Here is a 22,855-nt window from a genome sequence, read left to right on the forward strand (position 1 = left end):
CATGAGGTCGCTCCAACTCCCCTGATTGGAACGCAAGGGTCATCTATCTCTGTGTGCTTGACAGTCTGGTTCGGAGTCCCACAGTCACAGACCGGTGACTCTGTAGTGCCCCATTTCTAGAGTTAGTAGGCGCATCAACCACGCCCAGTGAGAGCTGTGTTTAGTTTCACCCATAGTTTCCTTTCGATTTCCGTGTCAGTGGTATCACAGTTATACTTTCTGAGCCATTCACGCTCTTCAGGGTTTTCAGTAAGTTGTCAGTTCTGATCCCACCGGACTCTCACCTCGATATTATTAGCATTTAGCTGTTCTGCTTGCAGTAACGGCGGGTGTCTTGAACGGAGCCTATTCCGTTGCATATTTGGTATGTCTCCCTGTATGGGTAATTCCACGTTCTCCTGTAGCTTGCGGTATTCCCGAAGCAAGATCTCACTTCTACGGATTGCGAGAAGATAGATGTTGCTCAGCAGAGAAAGCCAGTAAACGGGCGTTGCTCGGATTGTCCCAGTTATTAACCGCATTGTGTGTTTCAACTAGATGACGATCAAGTCAGTATGGCAGCTGTATAGCCACAGTGGGGCACAATACTCGGCCTCTCGAAAGACCAGCGGAATGGTTGATGCGAGCAAGGTATCTGCTGAAGCTCCTCATGTCACTTCAAACAATGTTTGAATACTATTGTTACGGATTTTCATCTTGGCAGCGGCATTTTCAACATGTTTTTTATATGAAAGCGTGCGGTGAAGGTGACAAACAAGGAGTGCAGTTGTGTAATTTCATTCTTGTCAAGATGGGGGTGACAGTTTTCTTCCACGCTCAGTGTTCAGTGACGAGGCAACATTCCATTTAAATGGAAATGTTAAGTGTCGTAATGTGAGAATATGGGGTACGGAATAACCACATAAAATTGTATAACGTAGAGCGACTCTCCAAAATTTAATGTGTTTTGTGCAGTTTCACAGAAGAAGGTTCATTTTTCTCTGCCGAGAACACTGTTACATGAAGCATATATCTCGATTGCTTGAGAACTTTCTTTTCCCACAGTTAGAGACTCATTCGAAATTCATTTACCAACCCGCATCTGGAAGTGGGGGAATTTTTAAATTAAAGCATTGCTTAATGATGAATCGGTCGCACTGGACCGAATGGTTCAGCCTACATTACTGGCGTGCGAGGTCATCGGGCTTGGCTGTACGCGATTACTTCGTGTGGGAGTTTACATAAGAATTCGTTTATGTGTCTCCGTTACCAGCAAGAATGAATGAACTGAGATATCGCATAACAGCAGCTAAGGAAGCTGTGACTCAAAACATGCTCGCTGAAGTTTGGGAAAAACTTGAATACCTCAGTGCATCTCAGGGAAGGCATATTGAACACCTATGAAAAGGTATCAAAAAATAACTTTCTGTGTTTGCCATTCAACAAAGAACAAATCTGTTGTATATGTTTATTAGTTTCAGAAATATAGACGTGCCAAATCGGATAACTCTTTTTGATACACCCTGTATAGTGATATCATACCCTCATATAAATGCAGTCTAGCCTCAACTTCGAGTCAGTAACTAAAGGGAGACATAAGAAGAACCAATAAGCCATCATGGTAGTTTTAGCCACGGAGAAATCTTGTAACAAGTCGTTTAGGATAACATATTCGCCATTACATGGGAATAAAGATAAATTACGGAGCAACAAGAGTACAATATATTTCAATATATTTACAAATCCAGATTCACAACAGTAGAGATTTATTTATTCCAAACTTCTCTTTGAATTAGAGGAAATCATTTTAAGTGTGTGCATTTGTATCACAGCACTGAAGAGATAAAGTGAAAAGCACGATATTTTGAAAGGAAGAGGAAGGGGATAACGTTACTTAGACAAATGAATAAGTTAGTCGTGAAGAAGTGACCAAAATACGTTGATACAAAACTGATGACATGGCATTAAAAGTCACTAAAATCAATGAGCGGCCTGTAACAATGAATCTGAGTAAAGCAGAAAGAGAATCAGAAGTTTAGGCACTCAATTATAAACTGACCATCCTGCTTCATTATGTATTTCGTTCTATTCATAGAGAAATTTCTGTTGCACTTCGCATATTTTTAGTGCAGACACGTGACATTAATGTAATTCTATCATTCAAGAGATACTTTTATTTATGAATCAGCCAGATACAAGCATTATAGTGTTGTAAATCTAGTATTTGTTCGCCAGGAAAAAAATACTTTTTTGTACTCCTGAAATTAGCTTTATTTCGGTTTTACATTGTTTCAACACTGGTTTGGTTGAAAAGCACCATTTCTACATTTTATAAGTTCACAGGAGTTCGAAAACTCAGCAAGACGTCGTTATGTACGTGGTTAATTTCCCATACGTTCCATATGACGTCCCATCGTAGGTACTGAGAAGTTAGCACTGTTGATTTCTGTCAGAACGGTAACATGAGTGAAGATGAAATTAACACACGTCAAATTACAACAAAGTTTATAACTTAATTTCTCTATGAGATTTCACGAAGAAGCTTAAAGATGTGCGATAATGCTTCAAATATAAGATTACTCTTCAGATGTAGAGACGGACATCATTCTTCTCTACCTGGTTACTCTTCATCGTTAACTGAAGCTTGGAATCATCTCTTTCGGCGGAACCAATGCACGACGCCCTCTACGAACCAAGATGCCATGGCGACGAGAAGCAACACAGTCAGCAGGTGAATGCACAGCGGGTAGTCTCCTGTCGCGTCACGAACGTAGCCTGAAAAATGGAAAACTAGTGAAGAATCTCATAACGACTCCCTTTTGCTGAAACCACTCACACAAATGGATAAAAACTAGTCACAGAGCCCACTTACATTATTTATGTGCTAATTATATAGTGCAGCGAAATTATATGATTCTCTGCAAAAATATTGTGTAGCTTCTGTATTCATCTGAATCAGAATCTACTTGCTTTTCACAGTAAAATGTCAGGAAGGTGAAACGTTAAATTAGTTACTTAAAGTACTTAAAATAAAAGTAAAAGAGATCTGGACAAAGCAGTCATCTTGAAATTGTAAAGCTGGGATTGCTTACCAGCACTTCATTATATTTTATTGAAGAACTGATGCGATCTCTTCACATACACAGACACCATCTTCTTCAACGTGCCCAGTTTATAAAGCATTCACTTTCAACTTTCGACAACCAGAGTGCCCTGGACAACATCAGATGGACTTCTTTCTATCTCTGGAAGGACAAAGCAGGAATCTTATATCCTGCACTCATATCATTCGTGAAGAGTTATATACTTGAAACTTTATCTACATTTAGGCGTTTTTTCCCGGGTACTGATGCAAGAAGAGTGAATGTATCTGGAGATTGACTGCTTGATGTTGCTCGGTTGCTGCTATTTCTTTAACCCGAAAACAAGGTAGAACTGAACATGCTTTTTCTCATTGGCCAATAGCTGACTGTACACGATTTTATATATATATATATATATATATATATATATATATATATATATATATATATGGTGTTTCAAAAATGACCGGTATATTTGAAACGGCAATAAAAACTAAACGAGCAGCGATAGAAATACACCGTTTGTTGCAATATACTTGGGACAACAGTACATTTTCAGGCGGACAAACTTTCGAACTTACAGTAGTTACAATTTTCAACGACAGATGGCGCTGCAAGTAATGTGAAAGATATAGAAGACTACGCAGTCTGTGGGTGCGCCATTCTGTACGTCGTCTTTCTGCTGCAAGCGTGTGCTGTTCACAACTTGCAAGTGTGCTGTGGACAACATGGTTTATTCCTTAGAACAGAGGATTTTTCTGGTGTTGGAATTCCACCGCCTAGAACACAGTGTTGTTGCAACAAGACGAAGTTTTCAACGGAGGTTTAATGTAACCAAAGGACCGAAAAGCGATACAATAAAGGATCTGTTCGAAAAATTTCAACGGACTGGGAACGTGACGGATGAACGTGCTGGAAAGGTAGGGCGACCGCGTACGGCAACCGTAGAGGGCAATGCGCAGCTAGTGCAGCAGGTGATCCAACAGCAGCCTTGGGTTTCCGTTCGCCGTGTTGCAGCTGCGGTCCAAATGACGCCAACGTCCACGTATCGTCTGATGCACCAGAGTTTACACCTCTGTCCATACAAAATTCAAACGCGGCAACCCCTCAGCGCCGCTACCATTGCTGCACGAGAGACATTCGCTAACGATATAGTGCATAGGATTGATGACGCCGATATGCATGTGGGCAGCATTTGGTTTACTGACGAAGCTTATTTTTACCTGGACGGCTTCGTCAATAAACATAACTGGCGCATATGGGGAACCGAAAAGCCCCATGTTGCAGTCCCATCGTCACTGCATCCTCAAAAAGTACTGGTCTGGGCCGCCATTTCTTCCAAAGGAATCATTGGCCCATTTTTCAGATCCGAAACGTTTACTGCATCACGCTATCTGGACATTCTTCGTGAATTTGTGGCGGTACAAACTGCCTTAGACGACACTGCGAACACCTCGTGCTTTATGCAAGATGGTGCCCGTTCACATTGCACGGCCGACGTCTTTAATTTCCTGAATGAATATTTCGATGATCGTGTGATTGCTTTGGGCTATCCGAAACATACAGGAGGTGGCATGGATTGGCCTCCCTATTCGCCAGACATGAACCCCTGTGACATCTTTCTGTGGGGACACTTGAAAGACCAGGTGTACCGCCAGAATCCAGAAACAATTGAACAGCTGAAGCAGTACCTCTCATCTGCATGTGAAGCCATTCCGCCAGACACGTTGTCAAAGGTTTCGGGTAATTTCATTCAGAGACTACGCCATATTATTGCTACGCATGGTGGATATGTGGAAAATATCGTACTATAGAGTTTCCCAGACCGCAGCGCCATCTGTTCTTGACAATTGTAACTACTGTAATTTCGAAAGTTTGTCTGTCTGCAAATGTACTGTAGTCCCAAGCATATTGCAACAAATGGTGTATTTCTATCGCTGCTCGTTTCGTTTGTATTGCCGTTTCAAATATACCGGTCATTTTTGAAACACCCTGCATATATATATATATATACCACATGCGCATCGTTCACGTAGTACACAGAGGGAGTGCATTCTAAACGCGCATGGATCAGATCACCTTCTAGCCATGAGTATCTTGTTTCACATATAGTTTAATGCGAGAGAAGGTCTGCCTAATTTCGGTAAATCAAGGTGTTCTTACATGAACTTTCATGTCTTATAACCTAGTGCTTGCGTGAGTTATAGGAACGAGTTTCGAAGACCTCTTAAAGTATTATGGTTTTATCTCCCAATGCAAGTACAGCAAATTGTAGGCTTTACTTAAATTACTTAGAGGTCTTGATTTTGAAATAATTTAGATTTCTTCATACGGCTCTGACACAAGGGTAACTGACAAAAGTTTTTCAATGACGTTTTTAGTCTCATGGTTAGTAAATACTAGCAAACCTTAACACACTGGGGCATAAAGAGTTTTTCGTAACATTCATCAACTATTCTGCCACAGCACTAAATTATTAGCAAACGAACGAACAAACAAAAATGCTAGTCTAACAATGACTGAGATTATAAATCTTTAACTGCACTCAACAATGGCAAATGTTGTCACAAAATACCATATAAGTGTCACAGATAACGACTCACTTAATCTCCTAATTCGACAACGCTATGTAGCCTCAGCATCTGATCCGTATTAACAAACTTCCATTTCCAGACAATATTTACTAGTAATAGGTTTGTAGTTTTAAATACTTAATGTTCAATACAAAATTAAAAGTGAAATAGCAACTCATATCACCAAGCTAAACTATGCTCACACGTTCAATAGTTTAATAGCAAGAAATATACTATTTTATACAAATACGGCTACTGTTATTGAGCTTATCCGCTGCTTTCATTTCTATAACCATCTTCTATAAGAAACAACAACATAACACTTCTAAGAACTTTTTACCGCATGGTAGCATGTCGAGTATGATACGGCACAATACAATCCGCGAAACCATTCTGTATAGATGTTCATACGACAATGATACAGATATCTTCTAGGGTGTGGGATACCTAGCGGCACAGATGTCGTCGACACCCACAAATTATTTCCAGTGGCTATTTTTCATATATGGCTTACAGTCATGAATCAAAGGTAGTGATCAGGCTATATTAAGCCTTTCTCTACTCTCCTCAGGACCCTGTTCAAATCGGTAGAATATGTTGTTACAATCATTAGTAGTAACGTACTCTTGCTTGTTTTGGTACTGTTCCCCATGGAGAGGTAGTTTGCCTTCAGCTGTAGGTAACTTCCGAAAGGTGAACGCTTGTTCCAGGTCAAAGATAAAGTGTGAACGACATTTCTGATTAAAAGGCCAACTTCTAGACGACCTCAAAGCAGCTTGAAGTCGAGAATTTATGTACACGTCTATTAATTTCATTTCCAAGTGCTCTACGCATTATAATCTCTGCCGTTCCTTTTTTATACTTACTGGAAAACATCATGGCCACCGGAGCACTCGATAAAATTTTTTGATAGATTGAAGCGCCAAAGAAACTGATATAGACATACGTATTCAAATACAGAGATATGTTAACAGGCAGAATAGGGCGCTGTGATCGGCAACACCTATACAACACAACAAATGTCTGGCTTAGTTAGATCGATTACTGCTGCTACAATGCCAGGTTATCAAGCTTGAAGTTAGTGTTACAGTCGACACACGAGCGATGGGACTGTTGATGACTCTAAAAAAGTTGCCTGGTTGGACGAGTCTCGTTTCAAATTGTATCGAGCGGATGGACGTGTATGGATATGGAGACAACCTGATGAATCCATGAAACCCGCATGTCAGCAAGGGACCGTTCAAGCTGGTGGAGGCTCTGTATTGGTGTGGGGCGTGTGCAGTTGGAGAGATATGGGACCCCTCTTACATCTAGATACGACTGTGACAGATGACATGTGCGTAACCGTGCTGTATGATCACCGAAATCCATTTATGTCCATTGTGCATTCCGACGGACTTGGGCAATTCCAACAGGACAATGGACACCCCACACGTCCAGAATTGCTACAGAGTGACTCCAGGAACACTCTTCTAAGTTTAAACACTTCCGCTGGCCACTAAACACCCCAGATATGAACATTATGCAGCATATCTGGGAAGGCTTGCCACATTGTGTTCAGTAGAGATCTCCACTTCCTAGTGCTCTTACGTATTTATGGACAAGCTTGCAGGTTTCGTGGTGTCAACTCCCTCCAGCACTACTTCAGTCATTAGTCGAGTCCTTGCCACGTCGTGTTGCGGCACTTCTGCGTGCAGGTGGGGCCCTACACGATATTACGTATTTAGGCAAGTGTACCAGTTTCCTTGGCTCTTCAGTGTATAAAGTTTCCCAAAAACGTATAAACGTAGCATTCCGAGGGCACTGTCAAAATAAATAAAATTTTGGTCGGTTTGTGACCGCATTGTCAAAATATAAAATGTAAAACCACCGACGTTTCGGTCAGTGTTTTTTTTTTTTGTATGCGTCCCCTGATACGTCGAGAACAGCCTAAAGAAAATCACTTGCAACAGGGACCGAGACGACAGAAGTTTTACATACTGATAATGCGGTCACAAACATACATACATTTTATTTATTTTTTCCCCAAAAATATTTTTTAAATATTCTAAAAAAGGTGAAAAATATAAATAAAATATTATTTTGTTGATAATGCTTACTGCTTGTCTAATAGAATCGAGGTTTTATTAATGATTTCTACTCGGAGAGAACATTATTTTTTCTGTGAAAAGATTTGGCTGCATTTGGCTCCGCCAACGACGAACTAATAAAATGATTATTTCTCAGTTTTGTCTTTAGTGAAAATGCCCTCCTCATTTTCTCTTTCTGGAAATAAGAATTGTCTTTTATGATGGAAAGTCGTAGCTGATAGGATCTCTTCTGAAGAAAATTTTTGTACCAAAAGTTACAAAATAGGAAAATTGCATGCTTGTAAAGGAAGAAAAATCAGTTTGAGGCAGAATGAACATTCTTTCTTTTTCATCTTCTTCGTATACTTGCCGTTTGACTTGCCGCATACTTGTTTAGCCCGACGGTGTAAAATCATCATAATGTCTTCACCTTAAGGAAAGCACAAAATTATTGGAAATTTTTATTCATAACAGCCTTCCATATGCCCACATCAACGACAATTTATCAGGTGACCCATGAAGAATAAATCATGATAAGATGCATTAATTTCATGTTATTAGGCAAAACCGACTCATTCGTTGGTGGGAACAAGAAAAAATTTTACCCTTCCTAAAGACCTCTTCTCCCAGTGAGGCAACTGAAGCTGATATTTAGAGTTATATCTTGAAATCTGAATCTACCTTTAGCAGTCTTGTAGCAGGATGCACGGCTCCTGGGTTCGGTACTGATATTCTTTTCTTCAGAATACCGACAGAGACTCGACAGGTTTTTCTGGCGCCCTATTATTGTTTCTGCATCGAAACTTGGTATTCAAGAAATGTAAATGGTAGAAAGGGCGTCATTTGGCTCTTCATTACTGTCTCTATTATTTTGTAACAAAACAGCTCTACATGTCTCACAATTCAATATCGGCGTGTCTCAGCTGTGTACCAAAGATGAACTGTTAATATGTATGCAATATGTAGTTAATTATTTGTAGTTGGTTTCACATGAGAATTTTCTTTATTACCATTTGTATATGGTTGTTATCTTCCTAATGAAGTTATTTTGTTAGAAAGTTATGAGTGTCATCTTCAGCCACTTAAGAAGGAGGTGCACGGCGCCGTGTCTCGGAGCACTACTCTTTACTAGCAATCAGTCAGTCCAGGCAGTGTCAGGAAAGAATAATGTGCCCAACAAAATATTAATTATTGTTCACTAAAGTGGTGTAAAATGTAAAATGGGAGCATCGTGTTGATACCTTGACGGTAACAAGTCGTCTCACTCAAATAACTGCCTCGGATGCATCATGTTTCCAAGCAAAATTTGCTTGCTGATTGCTCACGCCACAAGTGCATTGTAGTGTTTGAAAAAAAGCCGTGAAACTCTATGTGGTTATTTCTGCTACTTGATACCAGGTATATTATTGAAATTTGTCATAGTTTTAGTTGTTTTCAGTGTTATTATACCCAAAAAACCGTGACAACCATGAGAGCGACAAGTTATTACAGAGGTGTGCTGCCGTTGCGACCGTTTGCGAAACCGGTCATTATTCAAGTGCAACCGACAGCCAGCCGACAGGAGGACGCCTTGGGGGATATGCCAACACTCTTATAATATTGTTAAAATATAGAAATATTTGTTGAAAAATAATGTTGTAACCACTTATGTTGATATACTCAGATTGTAAACATTAAACGTATGTGTTTCATTTACTCTGTGTCGCTTCATACCGTCTATTAAGATAAAGCGCTTCAAAAGATTTCTGAAGAATATTCAAGAGACTAATCCTTCAGATTGAGTGAAAATTAATTAAATGTAGAAAGGTAATTAGCGTTTCAAAAAATGTTCTTAATATAAAAACGAACAATAATATCTCTCACTATAAACAGTTTATTCTAGAGTGAAGCTGGTTTTTTGATCGTAATGTGGAACCTTTGGCTGTTTTGAAACTGTGCATTCTAAGGCAGAACAATCGAGAAGATCGAAATAAGTCGTGACACTGAACATTCAAGACAGCTCATAATGTGTTTTATTGTGATTACATTACCAGTCAGTACTTACGGTAAGTGTTAATTAACAATTACGTGTAACTGACTTCATCGATAATTATGTAATATCGAAAGGCTCTCCAGTAATCGCTATAAACTTGTGGGAACTTAAATTGTCGTATTAATCAATTTAGAAAGGCAATAACATTACGTCTCGATACTGAATTTGTGCGAGTGTTAATATCTCTGACTACGATACGTTATTAAGTATAGTTTTGACTGCAGATAAACTAAATAGTATCACCGGAAAGCTCATGTTAATCATAGATATTTATTTTCAATTCTGTAGATGAATTATCGAGTCGTGATAATTCAGAGTTGTGTGAAACGTGAACTAAACAGTTTTTTATACCAGAGAGAACATTTAACGATCGATATAATACCGTCCAAATTTTGTTTCGTGAAACTTGCAACTTTTGAGACTATACTGATTTTACGTGACTAGCAGTAGGAAGATCTCGAGGTTTTCTTTGTTTGAAATAAAAGGATATGCAACATTCAACTGAATCTATTAATTGAAGAAGCTATATCGTCGTGAAGACTAATTTTTTTATGAGCCAGCTCTGTATCGGTGTTGCAGAGACTATACACTTCTATCGCTGGAGGCCCGTGGTAAAAAATACAAGAAAGTCTTATACATCTCGAAAATAATTGCCGTGGAAGATTTATGGGCCACTTTTCATAACGAGGAAATGAAGACTGAGTGGTGAATCTCAAGACACACGCCTGCAGCTGGCAACTTGCGTATTGGTGGGGCACAGCAGTTCGCTGTAGGTGGGTATCTGATACCAAGTAACGACATGTCTATACAGCTTATCAGAGAAGATGTTACATTTCATTGCCCCTATTTTCCTTTAAAATTTCATCTATTACCAGTGTAATTTTCACTTACCACTAGACTATTTCTTTTCCTATTCTGTTACGTCAATGAGGTTTTAGAGATAGTATTAATGTTTAAAATCTGTGTGTTTGTTTAGAATAGAAGTTGACTGATAAATACACACTGTTTGCAGTGTGTTCTTTAAATCTGGTGGTAAAATTTTGTCCGCTTTAGCCAATACAGAACTTTGTGCCATCGTCATAGGTGGTTTTGTTTGTTCCAGAAGATTCATATTCTGTTCGTTGGGCTTGAATGTAATCTCGTCGTAAGAATATTATTTGTATGAAAAGTCAGTTGTATATATGTAGACTTAAATAGTGCAAGTATTTTATTTGATATTCTTTCTAGATAAATTCTAAGTAGGTAGGTTGTCCTACGTTTTGTTTGTTAAGGTTTCTCTGGTAAGATTTATGTAATTATGTATCATGATGGATTTCAGTTTTGTATGGTTTTTATATAATTTTCTTATTGTTCCTGGATAAATATCGTTTTTGTAGGCTGTTTAACACAGTGGTTTCATTTCTTTTTATATAGCTGATTGTTCTAGAGGTAAACTGATTATTTGATTAATCATGGAGTTGAAGAAGGGATGCTTTTGTGTTTTTGGATAGCATGAGTTGGCATTTATTATATTATCTGTGGTGGCAAATTTTCGGTGTATATCAAATGTGTGGCGGTTGTTGTATTCGCTTATTTTCAGGTCAGGATAGTTTATTGAAATGTCTACTTCCTTTTCCATAGTAAGTTGGTCATAGTAAATTTGTCACTGGAATGAAACCTGTTTAGTGCCTGATGGATGTTTTTGATGTATGTATTTTTCAGCCAATTAGTATTAAAGTGTCATCTACGTATCTGTAATAGTAGATTACCTTGTTAAACATTGGCCACTGTAAATTTAAAGAAATTCTTTTAATATGTTGGGAAATATACCTGCAATTGTGGCAACAACAAGGTTTCCCATAGCTACTCCATCTACGTGGGTGTATTTTTTCCATTGAATTCGAAATAAATTTGTAATAAAGTCGTTATAAGGAGATCTGTGGTTTCGTAAGTTCTTGCAGCAGAGGTTTTCGTATGCTTTAATGGATTTTGCTTCATACTTTTTCTGTCTCTTGTACTAGTGTGTTGATACATAGGTTTAAATGTCAGGAGAGACAAATTTTCCATTAGGAAGAATTTGTATATATTTTATTTCTTTTGCTAAGTTACGTGAATTTTATGGTACATTTCTTGTTGTATGTGTACAGATTGTTCAATTTTTTACTATTGAAGAAATTCACAATCATGCAGATCGTAACCGATATTGTATGTACTACTGGTTGAAATATAAAGTGAATTCAGTCACTAATACAATACGTACAGTAATACTAAAGTTTCCTTTACAGAGGAATTATTTATTTACATTTTGCAAGCTTAACGTAAATTAGGGATTTTAATGTGTAATATACTTCCTCTTTCAATAATTTCACAAATTTGATTGGAAAAGAAAAGTAATAAAATATTGATTGTTTCATTTGTTCACTACAGGAAGGTGATAATCATGAAAAGTTCTAGCAATGATTCAAGTGCAAATACAAAAAAAATTGTCCTTTCAGAACTAACGACAGTTTTCTTCAGTGAATATATTATCCATTTTCGAATGGAAAATGTGTAAGGTGAGATTTGTGTGGTTTCTTTAGCACTGGTGTATAATGGCCAATAAAAAACTATCTAAAAGACAGATAGGTAAGATGTGAAGTATATGTAAAAAATGATTATTTATGAACGACTCCAATAATATCCACTAAACGCTTTGGATAATAACGATAGCCTCAGCCATTCTTTCAATAGATGTCATAACATGATTAACTTCTCTGAGAAATTGATACTAGTGAAGTAAATTTCAAACCTGTTACTTTTTCAGTAAAGGTAATCACCAACAGCGTCGAAGTTTCATTTTACTAGCCTTTTCCAGTACACAATTTACGTCAGTAGCTGCTCGAAGGTCGTAGTACAGCCACAAAAGTCAAGACACGATTTCCAACAGAGAAGCGACAGAAAAAGAAAGATGAAATAAAAAACAGTAATGTCACAAATTTTTACTTAATAATAGGGCCCTATCATCAGACAAATTTTATCCATTTTTCTCTAAATCCTTAGGAAAGCATCCAGTCTGTACCTTGTGCTATCAATAAATCGTTACCTTCTAAAGTTACTATTGTTATCAGTCCTTTAGCCTTTTCAGCAGTTACAAGAGCAAGCGCAACAATAATTCCTAAGTTTTGTTAAGTTTAAAAGTGTGTGTTACTTCTCAGTGTCACTTTTCTCTACATTTAGTCTTGAAAGTATTAAAAGAAGTACGATTTATAAACAGATTTTTAGCATCGTACTCAAAATCTCTTGCAGTACTCATTACAATACCAATTGCTTTTACATAACTTATCATGCCCCTGTGGACAACTTAGTAAAGACGTGGAGTAAAAAAAGTACAAAACTACCTCGACATGCAGAAACTGTTGATGCCACTATGTTGTCGCAACTGCCGATCTTGATGAATGGTGACAGAAGGACTTTTTCCCACATGTCCAAAGGAAAACACTGGTCGTTGATACCGTCTGTGAGGGTCCAGTATCGACAACATAAAAGTGCAAGTGGCAGCGTCATTGTTATAACCAATCTTCCTGCAGAATAAGAAAATGCTGACTGGTTCCGGCTTGTTCCAATTAGTTCCTACTTGTTGCACCAGGCAAAAGTGATCAGTTACACATTTGTGGCTTTTAGGAAAACAAGTCCTGTCTACCGGACATTCATTAAGAGAATCGTGGTATTTCATTGAACCACAATGCACATATGTTTGTTTTGCATATTCAAGAAACTGGAAACAGAACTGCGAATGCAGATGGTCCCTCAGATCATTTAGTCAATCAGTAACTCTGTCTCAGATGCACGAGTCATCTCTTCATCTCTGCTCTCTACAACAGACGAAGTTTTTACACAGACTGGTTTCATAGAAATTACTATAAATTGGCAATGAAATAACTGTCACTGTTCCTCTGTGTGAGTGCATAATGATAAATAGTCTTGCTGTCTGACATCAGGTTGCTATCACCCGCTGCTAACCAGACTGCCTCCTCCTAGCACCTGTCTGCACAGGGAGCATTCACTGCTATTGATAGGACCTGTGCTGTGTGCAATCGATTTTAGCTTATGCTGTAGTAAAGTCACAGTAATAAAATTTTGCCTTTTTCCATGCGTTGTTTGTTTCCCCAATATTCGACGTCTTTCATGACTGCATCACAACTAACATTGTATGAAACGTTTATCCATGTTTAACTATACGTTTGTCGCAGGTATTAACCGCTCTTTAAAATAGTTCAGTCTGTGTACGTGTGTGTGTGTGTGTGTGTGTGTGTGTGTGTGTGTGTGTGTGTGTGTGTGTGCCAGTTGTTTGTGGCATTTATCAGAAGCGTTACTCGTTATGTTGTCGTTATTCCATAAAGAGTACTCTCTCTGAGGAACCGGTTGTAATATCAAATTAAAAATTAAAATACTACTTCAGGGTATCACGATTAGACCAGTACCGAATGGAGAAAGTGATGTTATGAGACTCCAACCATCACAAAGAACGTCGGAATATAATATCAAAATTAAGGAACCAGCAGTGATAAAGTTTAGTAACGGGGTTTGTATGCTAAATTGCTGAGAAGTGAAACAGTAGAGAATGTGTCATGCGAACATTTCAAAACAGTATTTAGAAGCCTTATTATCTAATCCATTATGATATTTTCATTCAAAGCTCCAAAAGAAGGAAAAATCACCGTATTATCCACGTCCAATACAGTTAACTCCTTCATCAAGTTACGTAGTTATAAAGTTGTGACCAGTGTAGGCTTTTCGTTTGCCCGAGTACTGTAAAACGTAAATCATTTTTCCCTTTCACAAATTTTGCCTTTTTTCGTGGAAGAAAAGTCGCAGATCGTTGGCGGCGCAACACACAAGCATCTAGTTCTTTATTACAATGCGAGTGAGTGTGGCAAGAATTTGTCAACATTAGATTTTAGCAGAGGGTGCCACGTCTCCTTAAAAACAAATACTGTTATTTTTTCATCATTTTTGTGATTATTTGTGCCTAATAGAGGCTGTTTCTTTGACCAGATACTGTAAACTCTATATAATTTTTTCGCTTTCAGATACTTGGACACTCTTGTGGCAGAACACTGGCAGAAAAAGGTATGCTAGTCTTCAGAAGTTGTTCGTAGTGAGTCATGAAAACACAAATCCACTAAATCCTTTACTAAGAGATCAGTCACTGTTCTAAGAATGCGTCAATGTCATCGTAAAAGTAACTTCTTGAGACACTTTGACATTCTGTTAATGGTTGTCTGAACACTGCAATTTGAAATTAATTGTGAAATTTTATGACTTTCTGTACTACCCGTCTCAAACCGTTGCATTCTGGTGGTCTGTGTGAATATTTCCATTTGAAACGCGTTATGCAATTTTTTGACTTTCTGATCCGTTCTGTCGCAATTCGTTTTGACGGACTGTGAACGAACACCATTATCTTACATACATTTTGGAAGTGATTGGCGTTCCGATTCGTTCTGTTCCGTTTAGTTACAAGATGACCACTTTTATCCCAGATACTACTGGGTGGGGCAACGATTCTTAGTTTACAGGGTGAAAATCTTTACCCCTAGGGACAACGAAGCCCAATTTACAGGTTGATCTCTTGCAGTAATATAGTGTTACAAATAACAACTCTAGCATTACAGTTAATCAAAGACCTTAGAGAAACTGGTTTATGTTAAATGTCGATAAAACAAAAAATGTGTGTTTACAAGAAAATACAACGTCTTTTTGATGTTACATATTAATGTTTTATTTGAATTATGGATCCATATGTGCTTCACCCCCCCCCCCCCCATGAACCATGGACCTTGCCGTTGGTGGGGAGGCTTGCGTGCCTCAGCGATACAGATGGCCGTACCGTAGGTGCAACCACAACGGAGGGGTATCTGTTGAGAGGCCAGACAAACGTGTGGTTCCTGAAGAGGGGCAGCAGCCTTTTCAGTAGTTGCAGGGGCAACAGTCTGGATGATTGACTGATCTGGCCTTGCAACATTAACCAAAACGGCCTTGCTGTGCTGGTACTGCGAACGGCTGAAAGCAAGGGGAAACTACAGCCGTAATTTTTCCCGAGGACATGCAGCTTTACTGTATGATTAAATGATGATGGCGTCCTCTTGGGTAAAATATTCCGGAGGTAAAATAGTCCCCCATTCGGATCTCCGGGCGGGGACTACTCAGGAGGATGTCGTTATCAGGAGAAAGAAAACTGGCGTTCTACGGATCGGAGCGTGGAATGTCAGAGCCCTTAATCGGGCAGGTAGGTTAGAAAATTTAAAAAGGGAAATGGATAGGTTAAAGTTAGATATAGTGGGAATTAGTGAAGTTCGGTGGCAGGAGGAACAAGACTTCTGGTCAGGTGACTACAGGGTTATAAACACAAAATCAAATAGGGGTAATGCAGGAGTAGGTTTAATAATGAATAGGAAAATAGGAATGCGGGTAAGCTACTACAAACAGCATAGTGAACGCATTATTGTGGCCAAGATAGATACGAAGCCCACACCTACTACAGTAGTACAAGTTTATATGCCAACTAGCTCTGCAGATGATGAAGAAATTGAAGAAATGTACGATGAAATAAAAGAAATTGTTCAGATAGTGAAGGGAGACGAAAATTTAATAGTAATGGGTGACTGGAATTCGGCAGTAGGAAAAGGGAGAGAAGGAAACATAGTAGGTGAATATGGATTGGGGCTAAGAAATGAAAGAGGAAGCCGCCTAGTAGAATTTTGCACAGAGCACAACTTAATCATAGCTAACACTTGGTTTAAGAATCATGAAAGAAGGTTGTATACGTGGAAGAACCCTGGAGATACTAAAAGGTATCAAATAGATTATATAATGGTAAGACAGAGATTTAGGAACCAGGTTTTAAGTTGTAAGACATTTCCAGGGGCAGATGTGGACTCGGACCACAATCTATTGGTTATGACCTGTAGATTAAAACTGAAGAAACTGCAAAAATGTGGGAAATTAAGGAGATGGGACCTGGATAAACTGAAAGAACCAGAGGTTGTACAGAGTTTCAGGGAGAGCATAAGGGGACAATTGACAGGAATAGGGGAAAGAAATACCGTAGAAGAAGAATGGGTAGCTCTGAGGGATGTAGTAGTGAAGGCAGCAGAGGATAAAGTAGGTACAAAGACGAGGGCTGCTAGAAATCCTTGGGTAACAGAAGAAATATTGAATTTAATTGATGAAAGGAGAAAATATAAAAGTGCAGTAAATGAAGCAGGCAAAAAGGAATACAGACGTCTCAAAAATGAGATCGACAGGAAGTGCAAAATGGCTAAACAGGGATGGCTAGAGGACAAATGTAAGGATGTAGAAGCTTATCTCACTAGGGGTAAGATAGATACTGCCTACAGGAAAATTAAAGAGACCTTTGGAGAGAAGAGAACCACGTGTATGAATATCAAGAGCTCAGATGGCAACCCAGTCCTAAGCAAAGAAGGGAAGGCAGAAAGGTGGAAGGAGTATATAGAAGGTTTATACAAGGGTGATGTACTTGAGGACAATATTATGGAAATGGAAGAGGATGTAGATGAAGACGAAATGGGAGATACGATACTGCGTGAAGAGTTTGACAGAGCACTGAAAGACCTGAGTCGAAACAAGGCCCCCGGAGTAGACAAAATTCCATTAGAACTACTGACGGCCTTGGGAGAGCCAGTCATGACAAAACTCTACCAGCTGGTGAGCAAGATGTATGAGACAGGCGAAATACCCTCAGACTTCAAGAAGAATATAATAATTCCAATCCCAAAGAAAGCAGGTGTTGACAGATGTGAAAATTACCGAACTATCAGTTTAATAACTCACAGCTGCAAAATACTAACGCGAATTCTTTACAGACGAATGGAAAAACTGGTAGATGCGGACCTCGGGGAGGATCAGTTTGGATTCCGTCGAAATGTTGGAACACGTGAGGCAATACTGACCTTACGACTTATCTTAGAAGAAAGATTAAGAAAAGGCAAACCTACGTTTCTAGCATTTGTAGACTTAGAGAAAGCTTTTGACAATGTTGACTGGAATACTCTTTTTCAAATTCTAAAGGTGGCCGGGGTAAAATACAGGGAGCAAAAGGCTATTTACAATTTGTACAGAAACCAGATGGCAGTCATAAAAGTCGAGGGGCATGAAAGGGAAGCATTGGTTGGGAAAGGAGTGAGACAGGGTTGTAGCCTCTCCCCAATGTTATTCAATCTGTATATTGAGCAAGCAGTAAAGGAAACAAAAGAAAAATTTGGAGTAGGTATTAAAATTCATGGAGAAGAAGTAAAAACTTTGAGGTTCGCCGATGACATTGTAATTCTGTCAGAGACGGCAAAAGACTTGGAAGAGCAGTTGAACGGAATGGACAGTGTCTTGAAAGGAGGATATAAGATGAACATCAACAAAAGCAAAACGAGGATAATGGAATGTAGTCAAATTAAATCGGGTGATGCGGAGGGAATTAGATTAGGAAATGAGACACTTAAAGTAGTAAAGGAGTTTTGCTATTTAGGAAGTAAAATAACTGATGATGGTCGAAGTAGAGAGGATATAAAATGTAGACTGGCGATGGCAAGGAAAGCGTTTCTGAAGAAGAGAAATTTGTTAACATCGAATATAGATTTATGTATCAGGAAGTCGTTTCTGAAAGTATTTGTTTGGAGTGTAGCCATGTATGGAAGTGAAACATGGACAATAACTAGTTTGGACAAGAAGAGAATAGAAGCTTTCGAAATGTGGTGCTACAGAAGAATACTGAAGATAAGGTGGATAGATCACGTAACTAATGAGGAAGTATTGAATAGGATTGGGGAGAAGAGAAGTTTGTGGCACAACTTGACTAGAAGAAGGGATCGGTTGGTAGGACATGTTTTGAGGCATCAAGGGATCACAAATTTAGCGTTGGAGGGCAGCGTGGAGGGTAAAAATCGTAGAGGGAGACCGAGAGATAAGTACACTAAGCAGATTCAGAAGGATGTAGGTTGCAGTAGGTACTGGGAGATGAAGCAGCTTGCACAGGATAGAGTAGCATGGAGAGCTGCATCAAACCAGTCTCAGGACTGAAGACAACAACAACAACATGTGCTTCACATTTCAACAAGGCGTCCTCAGTGGGTATCGTGGAATATCGAATTACTTCTCGTTTCTACCTTTAAAACAGTGAATGGAAATACTTCAAAAGAGAATGAAGAGGTCTTTATAGTAAAGCCTCGCAGCTTTTCTCCAAGTAGAAAACCGACTTCAAATTTCAACTTTTTCGTGTAGTCACTCCAGTTTCTCTACAGATAATAAACGCCAGTTCCATCGACAAAATTTTAGAGTTATTTATATTTCGGTATAAGGCACCCATGGCTTCCGATAGCTCGTAGCATTTTTTTTTTCCTTACACTGAAAATACCTGCAAGTAACGAGGACATGCTCTGTGTGCCTTGTTGTAAAAGGGCTCAAGGTGTTGCCTTCTAAATACTGTTTTGAAATGTTTGAATGACACTTTTTCTACTATTTTACTTCTCAGCAGTTTACCATACAAACCCCGTTACTAAACTTTATCATTGCTAGTTCCTTAATTATGATACTATATTCGTGCGTTCTGTATGTAAGATGGAGTCTCATAACATCACTTTCTCCATTCGGTACTGGGATAATTGTGTTAGCCCTGAAGTATTATTTTAATTTTTTAATTTGATATTACAACCGTTTCCTCAGAGAGAGTACTCTTTACGGGATAAGAACGACAACATAACGCGTAACGCTACCGATGAACGTCACATACAATTGGCACACATACATACACACACGCGCGCGCGCGCACACACACACACACACACACACACACACACACACACACACACACACACACACAGACTGAACTATTTTAAAGAGCGGTTAATACCTGCGACAAAATTATAGTTAAACATGGATAAACATTTGATACAACGTTAGTTGTGATGCAGTCATGAAAGTCCTCGAATATTTGGGAAACAAACAAACATGGAAAAGGCAGACTTTTATTACTGTGACATTATTACAGCATAAGATAAAATCGATTGCACACAGCACAGGTCCAATCTATAGCAATAACACATACTTCACTTATCACCTTCAAGCTCACGTTGAGTGCCGCTAGGGCTATTTTTTCCAGTAGTGTTGGTTGTACACTAACAGAGACACACAGCAACATGGATAGGTTTACTAATGAAGAGTTAATAGAAATGCATCTCCTGCAAGGGTGCACTGAACGCAGAGGGAGAGTAGCAAAGTGACACTAAGGTGACGGCATGAGTCGTCGTTGTGTTATAGAAAGCTTTCTTCTATGACTTCATTCTTTTCAAAAACAAGATGAACGAATTTTAAGACATCTATTCAAGTTATCTGTATTAAGATTTTAATACGTTTCTCGGAATACGTAAACGAATGTGTTCTAATTATAACAATCGACACGTATGAAAGTTACATAAAGTGTACTCTCAGTGTAATTCAGAGTGAAATTTCATTAGCACAAAAATTCAAAAACTACACAACGTATCTCTATGTTCACAAGAATAATGTTTTGCTAAACCCTCATGCCAAATTTGGTGCCCCTAACTTTAATTTCATCCTAAAAACGATGAATTATTAATAACTTTCCAACTATTTTTGCAACATTATAAAATAGGGACTTTAAAAAGTATTTTTGCATCTCGGACAAGGATCTATAATGAAAAAGATGGATCACCACATACGCAATTTTTCAACCATTCTCTGCAATGTCTAAGAAGAGGTGCGTCTTATCATGCATCACCATCAGTTCAGCCATGAAACCAAACACTCCATCGCTGTATTGACAAAGTATTTCGCAGAGATGTCAGTTACCTATAAGGATGGATTGCTCTCTCATTCATCCAGCTAGTACATGCACTGAAGTCTAGTGATGTGTGCGAAGTATACTTATGAGGTGTATGTATGTATGTATGTGTGTGTGTGTGTGTGTGTGTGTGTGTGTGTGTGTGTGTGTGTGTGTGTGTGTGTGTGTGTGTGTGTGTGTATGTGTTTGTATGTGTGTGTATGAGAGAGAAAGAGATAGAGGGAGAAATAGTGACTGCCTACGTAATTTAGGTGAAACCTAGACAATTTTTGTAAATACTGTAGTACAAGCAACACGTTTTTTAAATGGCACCATTATCCGCAATTTGGAAGAAAGTTAGGTATTTAAAAAAGGAAATACTAGTGATATCGATTGAACAAGCTGAATACCCACTGTTTCTGTGCCTTCATAGAATATTTTAAGTTCCTGCCTCTTTGACATCGTGTTTGTCACGTCAGTGGTAAGGGGTGATGGAATCATGTGTAATGGGCATAGACTTTGACTTTAGTGGTATCGCACTGCGCAATATTGCTTTCAAAAAGTGCTCGCCATCTAGGATTGTGACAGTGGTATCACATAGTTCAGTACCGCGTTTAAGTGCAAAGTGAGTCAATGTCGCCGTAGCCATAGTACTGATACCATTGTTCTCAACTTTGTAGCTCTTAAATTTTAGAAAAAAGTTCTTATAGCTAACCAGTTCGATAGTAGTATGAAATGTTGAATGAAAAATCGTCACTGAGAGATAAAATCGTATTTGGTTATGAAACCGTAAAGGTAAAGAAATTATAAAATAAAATTATGAAGCAATAAAATAATTATTGTAAAGATAACATCATAAGTTTATCTAATAACATTTGTAAACAAATGCATAGCAATGATCATATGAAAAAGGTTAAATGTTCTTTCATAATGAGTTATCTATAGAAAATCACATAGCTCTGGAAATAAATATTAAAAATCAGTTATTAAATTTAGTGAAAACATTGGTATTACTAGTGACTAAAAGAGAGTACAAACAAACAATTTAAGAAAAATGTACTTATGAGTGGCTATATCATAAAGTGATGGACGTTGTTGGGGGTCCCTTTCTTATAAGTAGATAGACCTTTTAGCAAATTGGAAGGTAAGGGCCATCATAACAGTCATAAACAAATGTTGTGCGGACAACGTAGAATGAAGTGTGTCAGTGTGTCGTTTTTTAATGCAGGAGAAAAATACTGGTAAATTACATAAATCAAACTTCAGTAGCAAAAACTCATGGCGATTTCGCAGTTCCTCAGTTATGGAACTGAGGATTTAGTCGTAACTGTCTAAAATGATCATTGCACATTCCCATAAGTACTTCCATAAACAATGTGAGTTCACAGATGTTTGAAAAAGAAAATTATGCACTAGTCCTCTACTCAGTATATGTAAGTATGTGTGTGTGATGCGGATTTCCTTACCTATAGCGGGGCCAGCAGTGAACAGGAAGACACCGCTTGTCACCATGTTAAGGCCTACGGCGGCTGGAAGCTTGTCGTCGGGGCACACCTCGGCAACACACAGGTTAACGTTGATGATGGCGGCTCCTCGAGAGAATCCAGCCAGAGTGTTCCACACATAGAGCGCCACCGTACTAGAGGTCGTGGCAATCACTGCAAAGAAGAATAGTGGCCAATAGCAAAGCGACGTAAATGGCGGTAGCTCATTCAAAGCTAAATTTTGAGTGGTACACTATCACTTAACAAACGACCAACTGAACCACATGTAATACCAAAGAGAAATGTCAAATGGTTCGCAGCGTGATATACAGTGTTGAACATTTCAAAAAGAAAGTATAAACAAAGCAGCACTTAGATCATGGATGGAAGTTATTCAGTTCAGCAACATAATTTAGTGTCACTCAAAACATAGTAAATGCAAAACATAGTGCATTAAGTATAATTATATTGTTGTCCATAACATTGAATGAAGTAAGAAAGGAAATACAGTAAACAAAAAATAGTACATCCATGAGGTGTCAGTTTGTGCTGAAAGAATCATCATCGTTATCAGTATATAGAACAAGCAGAGACATGGAATATGTCTAATTTAAAGACAAGCTTCTCCAACATTTTCTGACTTCTTTTGCCTCCTCTACCATATTCTAATTGTTTCCCTAGCCTTGAACACTTTCATATATTTCCTTCAGCCTTTTGAGGTCTTTCTCTTGGTTTCCTAATGTCTTTCATATGTTTGGTATCCTTAAATTCATCTCCTGTGTCAATAACGCTCTTTCATCCCTCTAATTAAATTTCCTATTCTTC

At 38.4% G+C, this 22,855-nt stretch overlaps 1 protein-coding gene across 1 annotated transcript in view; it reads right to left on the reverse strand.

The window, feature by feature from the left end:
• Positions 1 to 2,225: 2,225 nt before the first annotated feature.
• LOC126272521 (monocarboxylate transporter 2-like) overlaps positions 2,226 to 22,855 on the reverse strand; it is a 115,285-nt gene continuing 94,655 nt past the window's right edge. The window contains exons 7-8 of the mRNA XM_049975429.1: positions 22,013 to 22,204; positions 2,226 to 2,754 (exon numbers count right to left, since the gene is read on the reverse strand). Coding sequence (XP_049831386.1) covers positions 2,630 to 2,754; positions 22,013 to 22,204 — 317 coding nt within the window. The 3' untranslated portion in view covers positions 2,226 to 2,629. The remainder of the gene's footprint in view (positions 2,755 to 22,012; positions 22,205 to 22,855) is intronic.

This window comes from Schistocerca gregaria, chromosome 5 (assembly GCF_023897955.1).
Source record: "Schistocerca gregaria isolate iqSchGreg1 chromosome 5, iqSchGreg1.2, whole genome shotgun sequence".
Lineage (NCBI taxonomy): Eukaryota > Metazoa > Arthropoda > Insecta > Orthoptera > Acrididae > Schistocerca > Schistocerca gregaria.